General features: G+C 34.2%; 1 protein-coding gene across 2 annotated transcripts in view; it reads right to left on the reverse strand.

Annotated features, from left to right (window-relative positions):
* The window catches only part of PPP1R1C (protein phosphatase 1 regulatory inhibitor subunit 1C), a 175,750-nt gene extending 163,538 nt beyond the window's left edge, over window positions 1–12,212 (reverse strand). The window contains exons 1-2 of one of the 2 annotated variants that reach the window (XM_031960369.1): window positions 11,856–12,212; window positions 9,800–9,860 (exon numbers count right to left, since the gene is read on the reverse strand). In XM_031960369.1, the coding sequence (XP_031816229.1) occupies window positions 9,800–9,860; window positions 11,856–11,936 (142 nt within the window). In that variant the 5' untranslated portion in view covers window positions 11,937–12,212. The remainder of the gene's footprint in view (window positions 1–9,799; window positions 9,861–11,855) is intronic. The other variant, XM_003764022.4, reaches the window with a different exon arrangement.
* Between the last annotated feature and the right edge of the window lie 2,562 nt (window positions 12,213–14,774).

A 14,774-nucleotide genomic window follows, 5' to 3' on the forward strand; every position in this document is an offset into this window, starting at 1 on the left:
GAACTGTACATGTTTAACATATATTGGATTGTTTGCTGTCGAGGGGAGGGAGAGTAGGGAGAAGGGAAGAAGACAAATTTGGAACAAAGAGCCTAGCTTTTAAAAACTATCTTTTCATATATTTTGAAAATAAAAAATTATTACTAAAAACATTATTCTAAAAAGAAATTGATAGGCTTTACCACGCTGATAATATTTGTATAGTACATTTAGATGCATAGATGCACATAAAGATGCATATTTTACAGGTATTTCATTTGATCCTCTTAACAATGCTCTAAGATAAGGGCTATTATTATCTCCATTTTACAAATAAGGAAATTGAGTCTGAAAACTGATTTGTCCAGGGCTGCATAACTATTGTTTTAAACAGGATTTCAACTTAGATCTTGCTAACTCCAAGTTCAGTTCTCTGTTCAGTAGGTTATTAAGCTTCCTCAAAGGCATCAAATTGATAAAATGCTTCATGATACACAAAAAGATTGAAAAGGGCAATTATAGATGAAAGATTTCAGATACAATGACATTTAGGGTGGCAAAATGTTTAAGATTAAGAAAATCTTTCTATCACTAGCTTTAGCAAAAAAACTACAATCTGAATACATGGGATGAAATGGATTGGTCTTCCTAAATTATTCCCCCAGTACTACCCTTAACCTTTCGTCACTACATGCTGAAGTAGGGAGGGAGATTGTTGGGGGCATGAGGAGGCTGTAGCTAAAGAACAAAGTTTCAGATCCATATTTTAGTGAAGAAAAGAAGTAAAATTGTCCAAAGTATTTATATTTGAAAGAAATCCCAGAATAAAGAAATGAGTACCACTGCAAGTTTCAATCCTACCTGGATTCTTTTCTTGGAAGTTTTATGATGAATACTATTGATTTACCATTTTCTTGACTATGATTGGAAATAAAAAACTATTGGCAATAACTATCCTTGAATTTCTCACTTTCATATCCTAAAACTGAATATTAAAATAAAATACACAAAACCTTTCATAAGATAATAAGTTAAAAGTCATAGATTTAGAAATGAGAAGGACTTTAGAGACCATTTAGACTAATCCTCTCAGTTTTCAGATGAGGAAATTGCAGTACAGAGAGATTAAGTGATTTGTCAAGATTTAAACTCAGATTGTATTCTATAACAATCCAACAGTTATGAAAATCTCCTAGTATATATTAAAATGTATATCTGGTTATTAAATGCATTCAGAGTAAAAGGCAAGGAGGTACAGTGGGACTGAGAAATGACCTCAGGTTCAGGAACATTTGAACTTGAGTCCTGGTGACCCATACCAGCTCATAGCCCTAGAGAAGACATTTAACTTCTTATTCCAGTTAACACTCTAAGACAAGAGTTGAAGAGCAGGTGTCAATCTGCATTGGAAGAGAACATTTCTTCAGACCAGTGAAACCATGTCTGCTCAAAGAGAAAATGATATGACATATTTATTTCAAAGTTAAGTCTGCATTTTTAGAAGCAAACAGTCTATCGAATATGGCATTCTATCTCCTATCTCATTACCATAACACTGACCATTCATTGTTTCTGAAAGGCTTCCTCCACACCTTCATGTTATTCCTTAAAAATGAAGCTCAAGCACTACTTCCGCTTGAAACCTCTCATGTTCACAAATGGCCACTCTCCCTCACTACCTTATGTTTATTTTATTTTATTTTGTAAGGTCACGCAGAAGGCAGGATTTAACTGTGATTTAAAGGAAGACAGGGAAATCAAGAGATAGAGATAAATAGTGAAAATATTCCAGACATGAGGAACAACCAGTAAAATCCAGAATAGGGAGAGAGAGTACCTTGTTCTAGGAATAGAAAAGAGACTATTGTTATTGGATCTCAGAGTACCTTTGGAGCATATAGATTGAAAGGTAGAAGAGTGGAGAATGGAAGCAGGTTACAAGAATTGAGTGTTCATAGTTGTTTGGTATTTTACTCATTGACTATTGACTGCACAAACTGCATAATTATGTGGGAAAAATGAACCAATTAATTCTAAAGTATAGAAACATCTCTGGAATGCAGCTGCATCTCAGGTCTTTAAATCAATCATTGTGGTTTGGCATTCATTGTCTCCTTGGAAATGTAAACTAAGGAAATAAAATAAACCTTTCTCACAATTTCTCAGAAAATCTCATTAATTAAATATGACATTAAATCACAAGAGAACATAATTGTAGAGTTGAAAGGTAGAACTAAGAATATATCTAATCCAACTTCCAACCCCCATTTTTTAAATAGTTGAACAAATTGAGTCCCATAGAGGTTAAATAACTTACATCAGTTCACACTGGTGATTCTTGCTTCAGTTCACATTAGTGGTTAAAAATAGAGGAAAGATTTGAACTCAAAATCCTCTTATTTTGTTTACTGTACAGTGATGCCCTCATAGGAAATCTCTCTGTGTTATATCTTTTTGTCAGTCTACTAGAACCTATGAATTCTTTCTTAAAAGAAAATATATGGAATTACAGAGGAAAACAATGATATTGAAATAAAGTTGCAATTTTTTTTCCTCATTCAAGTTCATAGACCTCCTGAAGATGGCTATAGACTCCACATTAAGAATCTTAGAAATAAAGAAAGGCCGGATAATCTGTAATAATTAAAATGGACCAGAAAAAGATTGTCTCTGCAATCTGAACATGTGTCCTGTGTGTCTTCCACTCTAAGTCAACAGAGTTCCAAATCAGGAATCTCTATTGATTGGAACAATTGAAATCTTATCTAAGAGCCCTCTCCTTGTCACCCTATAACAGTGCTCCACAAATCTTCCATGTAATCCAATGTGATACGTGCCCCAATCCTATACTTGCTGTCTCTATCCACTATGCCATTCCATTTCCTAGTTTGTAGCTTACTCTTGATTATAAGATCATAAAATGTCTTAATGGACTACCTCCCTAGTTCAGTAAGGAATTTAGAATGATGACAGTGAGTTTTCTGGTTTCATTTATTTTACAGAGCTTTTCTAGAAAAATATCATCACACATCTCTCAGATTGGCTAAGATGACAGATCAGAGGACACGAGGGGAAAGGACATTGTTGGTGAAATTATAAACTGATCAACCATTCTGGAGAGCTATTTGGAACTATGCCCAAGAGTTATCAAATTGTGCATACATTTTGATCCAGCAGTGTCTCTATTGGGTCTGTACCCCAAAGAGATCATTAAAAAAGTGCAAAAGACCCACATTGAAAAAAAAAAGCAGCCCTTTTTGTAGTGACAAGGAACTGGAAATTGAAGGGATGTCTATCAGTTGAGCAATGGCTTAATAGGTTATGGGATATGAATGTCATGGAATATTATTTTTTTTATAAGAAAGGATCAACAAGATGATTTCAGAAATGCCTGGAGAGACTTATATGAACTGATGCTAAGTGAAGTGAGTAGAACTAAGAGAACATTGTAAACAGCAACAAGATTATGTAATGATCGACTGTGACAGAGGTAGCTCTTTTCAACAATGAGTTGATTCAGGCCAATTTCAAAAGACTTGTGATGGAGAGAACCATCTGCATTCAAAGAGAAGATTCTGGGGACTAAATGTGGATCACAACATAGTATTTGTACCTTTTTTGTTGTTTGCTTGCTTGCTTCTCTCTTTCTCATCTCTTTTTTCTCTTTTTGATATGATTTTTCTTGTGTAACATAATAAATGTGGAAATATGTATAGAAGAATCGTACATGTTTAACATATATTTGACTATTTGTTGTCTAGGAGAGGGGATAGGGGAAAGGGAGGGAAAATTTTGGAACACAAAGCTTTGCAAGGGTGAATGTTAAAAACTATCTTGTATATATTTTGAAAACAAAAAGCTATTTAAAAAAAAAAAAGAAAAATGTAGTATCTCAGGACAGTATAAACAGCACCAAAGATTTCTATAACAATTTCATGCTTTGAAAATCTCTGACTGGGTCCAAAATCTTGCAGTGCACACAACACTTTATCATTAATACATCAACATTATCATAGTTTATCATTAATTTTTTGTGGTCCATTTTAATCATTACAGATTACCCAACCATTCTTTATTTCTAGGATTCTTAATCTGGAGTCTAGCCACCCCATTTTCCTCCCAAAAAGTCTATGAACTTGAATGGGAAAAATTACAATTTTATTTCAATGAGGATTCCAGGTGAGGAAGTAGAACTGATCTGTTCTTCACTCCTAAAAGGTCAAAGAGAAAATCAGCATCATAGAAAACTCATACATGAAAGGAATACAGTAAAGATCATGAGAAAACTTTTGCACATTAATGGCCAGGGCTTATCCCCCCCCCCCCCCATCCTTCATCCCCCACAGATATGTGAACTATAAAAAGGCTTCCTAATCTTCTGGATGCATATCCGAGAATGTTCACTTAGCTCCAGGCCTCTTACAATTCACTTATCTTTAATATGTATCAGATCCATTAAATTTAATTGTAACCAGACTGTCTTTGCTTAGTATTAAGTAGAAAAGAATGAATGCCACAAACTTTAATATTCAGAAGTCATTGTTGAGGCTGACTCCTTTCTAAAGTACAATGACTATCTCTGAGCTCCACAAAGAAAGAGGCCCCAGAATCTGGAGAATGTTCCACAAGGACCCCTATTGGTAATCTGACAAGTTAAAGAATTATACTTAACAGGAAAGCTGGATTTATTTAGCCCAGAAAAGAGAAGATTTAGGAGTGATTTATTATTATTTTTAAATATTTAAGAGTAGCAAACACAGTTGGAAAAAAATCACTGAACTCTGAGCCAAGAGACCCATATTCCAGTCCTAGCACTGTTTGGCAGTCAGATTTAGCCTTGTTCTGCCACTTAATAGTTGTGGAACATTGCACAAGCCAATAAACTCTAGGTCTCAGCTGCTATCTCTCCAATATAAAGAAGCTCTTGAACTATGTGATTTCACAGGTCCCTTTAAACTCTATTTTATTATTCTTTCATTTTTATCCCTTTCTTCTACAGAGAACAGAATAAACTAATTTTGAATGTCAGAAAGGGTTATAAATAATCGATTAACCAACAAGAATTTATTAAGCACTTTTTATGTACCTGCCACTATGCTCAGCGTCACTTACAAAGGCAAGAAAAACAGTCCTTGTTCTCGAGAAATTGATATTCTAATTGGAACAACAATATGCCTATGTCCACAAAGCATGTAAATTCAAAGTAACCTTAAAGAGAAAGGTGTTAGTATCTCAGGAAGGAGGAAAAGAAAGGCCTTATGTATTATAATGATGACAAAGAATTTTTGACAATAAAAATCATTTAATATTGGACTAGGAGCCTGGTGAAAGTTATGGAATCTTCTGTTATAAAGGACTTTAAAAATAAAATAAATTCTCAATTGTCTGTATTGGTTAAGGTGTGGTCCTGTTTCAAAGATAAAGGGATAAATATATAAATATGTTATATATATGGATATATAATATATAAAGGGATATGTTGGATAACTTCTTGATGTCTTTTCAGTCTTATTTTATTATTGGTTCCAGATGTGCACCATTTTTTCATATTTCTTTGTAGATGAAAGTCTTTTTATTTTTTTTTTTATTAAATCTTCAATTCATTTTAATAGATTGTGAGGAGACAATTATTTTACTTTTGATATCTGTATGTGGCTTTAGTTGAAATGTGATATTTTTTCTACATGCAATTTATATTTAACATTGGATCAAAAGTTTCTTGTCCAAGAATGAGGAGTTTGGTATATTTGTATATTATACATCATAGATGTATCCTATTTTCTTTACTATATAATATTTCTAAAGTACTTATTGTTATTAATTTATCTCTTTAGAGGAAAATCTTGATTGCTGATAGGTAACTATTTTATACTAAATCAGAGACATAGGGCAAGTTCTAAGAAACTTGTGAGTGTGTGGAACCTTGTCTTTGACTCCTAACTCCCCAGATTTCTAGCATTTTCGCACTAATTCTTAGCTATCTCAGATCCTTTTCCCTTCACTGATTTGCTATCTTCAAATTTCAATTTCCTGAACCAAGTTCTTTCCCAATCAAACATTTCAGATTTTTCTTATTCTCTGAGTATCTTAATCTCTTTTGGGGGGCAAGTGTAAATTGTGAATATATCATCCTTTCTGCTAACATTTTCATTGTATAAGATTCTTTAGACACCTAACCTTATCCCAATGTTTTGTTCAGTCCTTTCAGTTGTCTCTGACTCTTTGTGATCTGCTTTGGGGTTTTCTTGGCAAAAATACTAGAGTAGTTTGTCATTTCCTTCTCCAGCTCATTTTACCAGACCAAAAAATCGAGGCAGTGTTAAATGAGTTCCCCAGTGCCACACAGCTGGTAAGTGTCTGAGGCTGGCTCTATCTCCAGACCCAATGTTCTACCCACTGTACCATGCAGCTGTTCTATCCCCACTGTATTGATTTTGGGAATTTGAGGCTATTCAGCAGAATGGTTGGGTGATTCTATGGGGCAGATGTGGAATCATATAAGCTTGTGACTCCCTCCTGCCATGTGTGAACTTCATATGATTAGCTCTAGTTAATAAACATGGTAAAAAAAAAAAAACATGGTTGAGAGCATAGATTTAGGACTGGAAGAATCCTTAGAGGGGATCTAATCTAACACCCTCATTTTTTTTCCTCAGCTAAATCAACTGAGACCCAGAGAGAGATATTGACATATTCACAAAGATAAAAATAAAAGAGCCAGGATGTGACCTTGTGCTTTCTGACTCTAAATTGCTTCTTTTACTATATTGTATCATGCTACTTCCTATTTAAAATGTTTTTAGCCAATATTTTCTTCTGAGTGCATATCCATATGAAATTGCACATTTATAAGTTTAACCTATTCAAATTAATCATTTATTGACTTTTAAAAAAAATGAGCTTAGTTCTTCAAATATCCAAGGAGTGAAAAAAAAAGTCTGATTCATCAAACATATCTAACACAAATCTGAGAAAGCTCAATAATTATTTCTCCACAGTAGAGAATTTAATTTTCTTTAGTTTATTCATTGACAAAAAAGAAAAAATGATGGGGAGTTTCAAATCTCATGTATGACAGACGATTCTGAAAATGCCCAATTTCTCCCCAGGCGTTTGCTAGTGAATCAAAAATCTCAATTAAATTTGTCAGAGATTATTGGCACATCCCAATTAGGTTTGCCATAGAACAATATGGGACCATAAAAAAAGGAGTGTTTTAGAGAGCTTATTTAAAGTACACCGGAAAATATTCAGAATTTTTCTGTCCCTGCTTAGCAAATCTAGCCTCTTCATTTTACAAATGAGGAAAACAAGTTTCAATAATGTCAAAGAATTTTCCCAGAGTCAACTAGCTAGTTAAGGAGAAGCCAGATGTTGTGTTGCCCAATTCAAAGTTTTTCCTATTACACAGAACACAACTTCTTTGTTTGCCTTATAATTTTGTCCTTAGAATATGGATGTCATTTGTATATTGTCAAAGTCACTGGAGAATGAAGCATAATGAATTAAGAATGAAACACAATTTCAGATATAGTCACTGTGTTGATCACATGTATTTGTTACAAAGGAGGACTTCTACTTTACGGGAGGAAGGAAAGGGGTATGAATAAGATGTGATAGAGATTTCTTTTAAGAAAGGAAATAGTATCAACAGAACATTTTTAAAAATACAGAAAACAAAAACTTCTTGTCTGTTAAATTTACTATACAGCTTCCCCCTCCCCCAACAAACTATGTAACAGAAATTATCATCATTAACAATGATTTATTAAACACTTTCTATGTTCCAGGGTCATAAATTCTTGATTTCATATACAATTCTCTTTTTGTATACTGAAATCTCCATGCTTATTGGTAATTAATCTCATAATATTTTTTTAAACTGAAAAACAAAGGAGTAACCTGAGATTTTAGTTTAAATCTGAATGGAGTCCAAAATCCCTCGTTTTAGAAAAGAGTAAAGAGATTAAGTGATTTGACCAGGACCACTCAAGTAGGAAAGTGACAGACTTGGGATTCAAGCCTCAAACCTCTGACTCTCTTGTAATAAGTTAAAATCTATTGAGCCAATTGGCTCATTTAAGTGACCTTTCTTCACTTGGGATGTTGACTAATTCTGAGGCTTGGCTTGCATGATTACATTTGTGGAATCTGAGAGATGAAGTATTATTCCCATGAATAATATTAGAATCAAAGAATTTAGAACTGAAAAGGTCCTTGGACAGAGACTCTGGTAACATCAGGAAAAATTACAATAAATCAGTAGAAATTATAGAGAAGCAGATTTTGGCTTACTATTGAAATAGACAGCTTTTTAACAATTAAAGCTATGCAGAAATGGAAGCATAAAAAATCTCAAGTGGAAGCCAGTAATATCCAGCCACTCTTTGGAAGTGAGGTAAAAGAGATTCATGAGTCAGATGGGAGGCTGAACTAGATAGTCTCTGAGGTCTTTTTCAACACTATACTTTTTTGATTCTAAAATCCCACTACTCATTACAACTTGGAATTTTGTTATATGTAACTCTGAGACTCAAGCTCAACATTCAAAAGCAAAAATCACTAAACCATGGAAAACTAGAAATATTGGTTGAAATAGCTAACCTTAAAAAAGAAAACAGTTTGTTATTTATTTACTTTTAGCAAAAATAAATGACTTTTATTTTCTTTTTCTTAATCATTTTTATCACTTTTTGTAGTCAGTAGAAATAGAGCAAGAAATTTACCCTCATTTTTCTTTTTCTTTATTTTTTCTATTTCAGTGAAGTAGATGGAAAAGAGAAAGATGTTGAAACAGAACCTTTATTGTATTTGCATTCTTTACTTTCTTCTACCACTCAGACTTCCCACTAACCCTGCTCCCCACTTCTCAGATTGAAAAACTCCACCACCAAACTTTGCCAAGTTACCTAATTGATGCCATGACTTCTGCAGCCCAAGCTGCTGCCTGTACAAATGCCATTTAACAACCATTCCTTCTGGATATGTCATTTGAAGGCAAGCAAATTCTGATTTTTAAGGGTTTTTTTTTTTCCCCAGCTGTATTCTTTTTTCAGTATTGATCCTACCAGACCACTTGAACATTTTTTCATCATAGTCTGATCTCTAAAAAATATGATTTCATTTTTAATTTTTTTTCAAGTATAAAAGACAGACCTTTACATCCCATTTCAGTGAAAGCATAAACTCATTTCCTTTCAATAAATAGAGAAAATGTTGCATCATCCTGTAGTGCCTAATAATTTATCAGAAAGAATAATGCTATTAATTTTTATACAGGAAATGGAAAATAAAACATTATCAAATGGATATAACTCTTAGAAATAGCTTTCAAAAGGGGCAGGGTTAAAAATTGACCTGGTAACTTGTCAATTGCATTATGTATATATGACATCAGCAGTAAGGTAGCTGCATCTAACCTTGGCTCACAGCCCACCTTTCCAATAAAGTTTTTATAAGTAAAGAGCCTATCCTGTAAAGACATAACCATCTCTGGGGCTGAAATCTGAGCTTTGAAATCTAATTAAACAATTTTCCACCAGCCTAGTTAGCCAGACTAAACCAAATGTCATGGAAATACCTAGATAAACGCTGATTGACAAAGTAGTTCACAGCCAAGAATCATCAATATATTATTTCAGAGATAAACTGACTCTTTTTTATTCTCTTTAATTCTCATTATCATCAATTCAATGGATCAGCTAGTATTATATCTAACTCCATTTCTATGATTTAAAGTTTTTGACAATGGAATTCCTTTAAATACTCAGAAACAATTTCACTCAGTAATTTGAATGTAAGTGACACTGTATTTCTTTACCTGGTGAGTTGTGCTCATTGAGAATCACAAGAGAAGCTGGTGTGGGCCTTCTTTTCCTGATCTGCAAACAGAACAAACAAGGTCAATGAAAAGCAGCTTGCCCCAGTTTACTGGTATAATTTCATGCACAAATGTTCTTAGCAAGGAAGGTTTGGTTTTTAAAATGTCATGTCATCAATCCTTAATGGCAGTTTCTTGTGAAAAATCACATCCCATAGCATATCAAATTGTTGTTGTTGTTGTTTTTTCTGAGGCCATTGGGGACTTTCCCAGGATCACACAGCTAGTAAGTGTTATGTCTGAGATCAAATTTGAACTTGGGTCCTCTTGACTTCAGCGGGTGCTCTATCCATTGTGCTACCAAGCTGCTCCATATCATATTGTTCTAAAACATGAATCCTTAACCTGGGGTCTATGAACTTTAAAAAAAAAAAACATTTTTATAACTGTATTTTAACATTAACTATTAGTTACTTTAATTCTGTGTATCTTATTTTATGCATTGAAAAATTTTTTGGAGGAGGGATCTTCCTGCTTCACAAGACAGTCACTCTTCAAAAAATGTTTCAAATTCTTGCTTCACAATAAAAATGGTGAATACAACAAAAACTGCAACTGAAAAAAATTCAAATGTGGAAATTGTGACAGATTAGTAATGACAAAGAGCTATCTTCAGTACATCCAAATGCTTAGAGATAGTCCCAAAATCTACTGTCCTTATTTCTAAGAAGAGCTATGTTTGAGCTTGTTAAAATTAGATTTCTATAGATCTCTAGAAATAGTAGTTCTTTTCATTGATATTCTAGAACTTTACCTTTGCGACATTATACTGAACAGAAATGATTTTAAAAAGCTGGTCCTTCAGTGACAATAGACTCTCAAGATAGAACTTTTTGTATTTGTATACTATTTATTAAATTTTTCTTTTCAATGAAATCTCTAACATGTGCAGGTAAATTCTGTGTAGACATGTCAAAAGAACATGGATAAAAGGCTTAACATGATATTTGATCAGGGCAGGATTTTTGTTGGATTCAACATAGATGCAAATTCATGGGTGTGATTTATCTAGTCTGAGTGATCTACTCAAGGTTTATCAAATCTAAGAGGAAACTATGAACTCCAAGTTCAGTGAGCTTGTTTAAATCATTTAGGTTATATATAATTATTAAGCTTTGAGAAAGTAGGTTGGAGGAAATTCAGTTTTAAACCTTTATATGTAAATGGATTGAATAGATCTTTTCTAGTTCTTTGCTTTTTAATTCAATGCAATTCAATACTAACTATGATTTTAAAACCATCCTTTAACTGGGATATAGGCATCAGTAGAGTAAATAATACTGTCTATTAAAGGTGATGTTTAAATTTCAAATGATGTAGATGTCAGTGAATTCTATACACACACTCATTTGCTTTATTTCAGTATGTTTGCCTATGTTGAAATATATAAGCACTGAAAAGAAAAAAAAAGTGAGATTTAAAATATTTTCTTAAAATACTAAGTGGATTAGTAATTATATTTACATTGACTCAATTTACTATTATATCACTCATACACACACTTGATTAATATTTTTTCTCTGTTAAGCACAAATTAAGATGTGATACATGTGTGTAAGTAAAAAATAAATTGCATTTTTCCAGCAATGTGTTCTGTATTAAAAATCTTCAATATTCCAAAAATCATTATTAACCTCTAATTCAGAAATTTTTTCAGAAATTGTGCCTCAAGGAATATGCCTATTCTATCACTAAGCACACAGAAATATACACAAATATTTAGGTTTCAATTAAGTTGTGAGTCTATTTCCTCAATTTTTTTTTTTTATAAATGAAGTATTCTGTTTTAACCTCTTTTCCTCCCCCTATGCAAGCTAAATCTTAAAAGATTTAGAAACCTGTGTGTTTCTGGTGCTCAGATTCTAAAAATCACAAAGGCAGGAGAGGCACTTAAAAAGTAGCTGTGCATGTTATTTTTAAGGAGAAGGCATGTTAACAATTTTTAGCAAGCCCTCCCCCTTCCCTCTATCCCCAGTTATTGCCCCCCTTCCCTTACCTGCTCAGCTGCCTCAGGTGCTATCTGACTCTGAAATAAGGGCACAGCAAACTGGATCTTTTTGGGACTGTTGGGCTCCATAATAGCGATGGGGGAGTGATCAGAAGTGCAAAGAGTTCAGGAGGGCTTAAACAGAATAGTGGCTGGGATCCTTACTTTCCTTAAGCACAGCACCCCTTCCAAGCCACACAGACAGCTTCTTAATAAAAAAGCTGTGATTCCAGAGTAAGCAAGTGAAGCCCGCAAGGCTAGAAAGTAACTCCTTTCTTCAATATCCACAGAGATGCCTTGCTTGCCTCCCCTTACCCCCACCCCCAAACCCTTAGATCCTCTCAGCACAATGCTGAAAGGAACAATAAGCTAATTGTATGCTGGTTCACTAATACACATGCCAAGCTTTCACTCAGCAGCTCATTGAAAATGCAATACTAGCCCTGAATGGCCTGCTGCCCTGGGATTTGAAAAAGATCTATCCAGTGTACATTACTAACCCGCTGCTCAGATGTGCAATGTAAGCTCCCTCTGAGTATTGCAGTGATGGGCCATTCATTATTGATGATCCCAAACCAGGAAGTTTTCAGAGATGAGGACTGGGGTGGGAATCTACATTCATTTTATTTCTGTAGCAATCCCTCAGTCTGACAATTTTACCTTTTTTTTTTTTTTTTTTTTTTTTTTTTTTGCAGCCCACCCCCATGTATCCAAATAATTATAGAAGCTGAGCCACAATAAAAAATCTTTGCAGCCTTTTGGTTCTAGGTACATGGTTAACTAAGATTGAGCAGAGGAGACGAAGTGGAGGAGGTAACAGCTTGCTGAATTAGAAGTCAAGAGGCCTGGCTTCTGCCCCAGTTCTATTCCCAAAAAAGTCTTGGAAGCTTTGATAATTCATTTCTAGGAATCCCAGAACCTTAGATATCCTGATCCCCAGATCCCTTATTTTCCAGATAAGGAAATTGAGTCCCAGAGATCTGACCCTCCTTTCCTTCATCTGTAAAATGAGAGGCTCTTACCAGATAATCTCTCAAGTCTCTTCCCACTCACTATCCTCTGATTCAAAATCTCAATTCATCTCCTAGTAAAAGGAGAGATTCCTACTGAAACAGTTATTTTCTCTGGACTTCAGTTCAATTGTAAAGAAATGGGTGAGCTGTAAAATTATTGGTAAATATTAGGATATACAAGGGCATGTTTCCACCAAGAGAAAAAAAGAGAAATAAAAGACAAAGCATATAGAGAAGTCAAAAAAAGAGCCTCCTCCAGAAACATGATCCACAAAATCTAAACTTGGGAAAAGAAAATTAAATCTTTAACAAGAAAGGAAAGGCCTTAGTCCTTTGTTTGCTGTTACGAAAATTGACTTTTAAAGAATGCACGATCTTTTTGTTGGAGTACACATACAACACATCAGTAGGAATTCTGTCGGTGTGTTCCTGGAATACAAAACATTCATATAATATTGGGGGGGATTGGGGAGGAGAGGTTGTACATTTATCTGTTTTACTTTGATCTGAGACCAGCAATCCATCTCATCTATTTCAATATGTGCTGTTCTGTTTTAAGAATATTGAAAACAACATGCATTATTGAAAATTTTCAATGCCCATGAGGCAAAAGTAGATAGGTATTTGAAAGCACTATCTGTAAAGAGTAGTGCTGACCAGAAAGGAATTATCTAAGGCCTACCAGTCAGACTTCTTGTGCCCCAGCCCCATGACCAGGACTTGTCCTCCATTCTTAGAAGAATAAATTCATATAATATCTGTGCTACATGCCAATGAGATATACACACTTTTTAACTTTGTGGATTATCTTTCCCATCTAGAATTTAAATTATTATCCCCATTCTACACTTGGGAAACTAAGACCAACAGGTTAAGATCATTTACTTGCCCAAGGTCACATAACTAGTAAGCGTCTGAGGATATTTTTGAACTCAGGCTTTCCTAACTCCAGATTCAGCACTTTGTCCATTGTGCAACCTAGAGACCTCTTGTTGAAAGGCTAATCTCAAAGAGTGATCATTACTGATTCCTTAATCATTCATTTTTATTAATTAAAAAGTTTTGAGTAGAAAAGAATAACTTTAACCCAAAAGTATTTAGTGAGTTACTATCTATACATTTGTTCATTGTTGGTGATGTCAGTTTTCACTAGAAAATGTGTCCTTAACTTTAAGATATTATATATCATTTCATCTGTTATCCACTGTTCTTCTGTTTATTTTGCTATGTTCTAACATAAACAGGTAATTGTAGTTTATTATTAAATTCAATAACTTTATTCTATCAGAAACAGAGACTCATGACATATTTTGACCCTAAGAGGAAAACAATTTATCTTTCCCAATAAGAAACCATTTGATTATAAGTTCTAGTTGTTAGTTAGGCAACAGATGCCTGGATTTACAACTGAGATGGAATAGCACTGATGTGAACAATGAGTGTTGAGCCTAGCAAACCAGATTGTGTGAGATGATCTCTGTTGCCTGTAAAGATAATTTCCTTCTCTGAGTTGGAAAGAAGGCAGCTGCCCTTAATTGTCCCAATCCTCTCGAGTTAGAGATTTGCTTTTTTCCTATGAACAGGAAAGCTCTGATTCCAGCAGTAGATAGCTTTACTAATCAATATACACACCCACAGCAAGTCCCCTTTCCTATAATTTCCATCCATTCTTAATTCCTCACACTCACCCTCCATATCTAATCTTTGACCAGAGTTTGATGATTTTATTTTCATAGCATCTCTTGTAAAGATCCTTTCTTTTTTCTCACATTGTCATCACTCAGACTCTGGCCCTCATCTCCTCACAAGTAGGCAACTGTAATAACATGGTGGTCTCCCTGACACAAGCTTCTCCTACTCCAGTTTATTCCCTTCTCTGCTGTCAAAGAGACCTTTCTAAAGAGCAGGTCTAACC

Source organism: Sarcophilus harrisii, chromosome 3, assembly GCF_902635505.1.
Source record: "Sarcophilus harrisii chromosome 3, mSarHar1.11, whole genome shotgun sequence".
Lineage (NCBI taxonomy): Eukaryota > Metazoa > Chordata > Mammalia > Dasyuromorphia > Dasyuridae > Sarcophilus > Sarcophilus harrisii.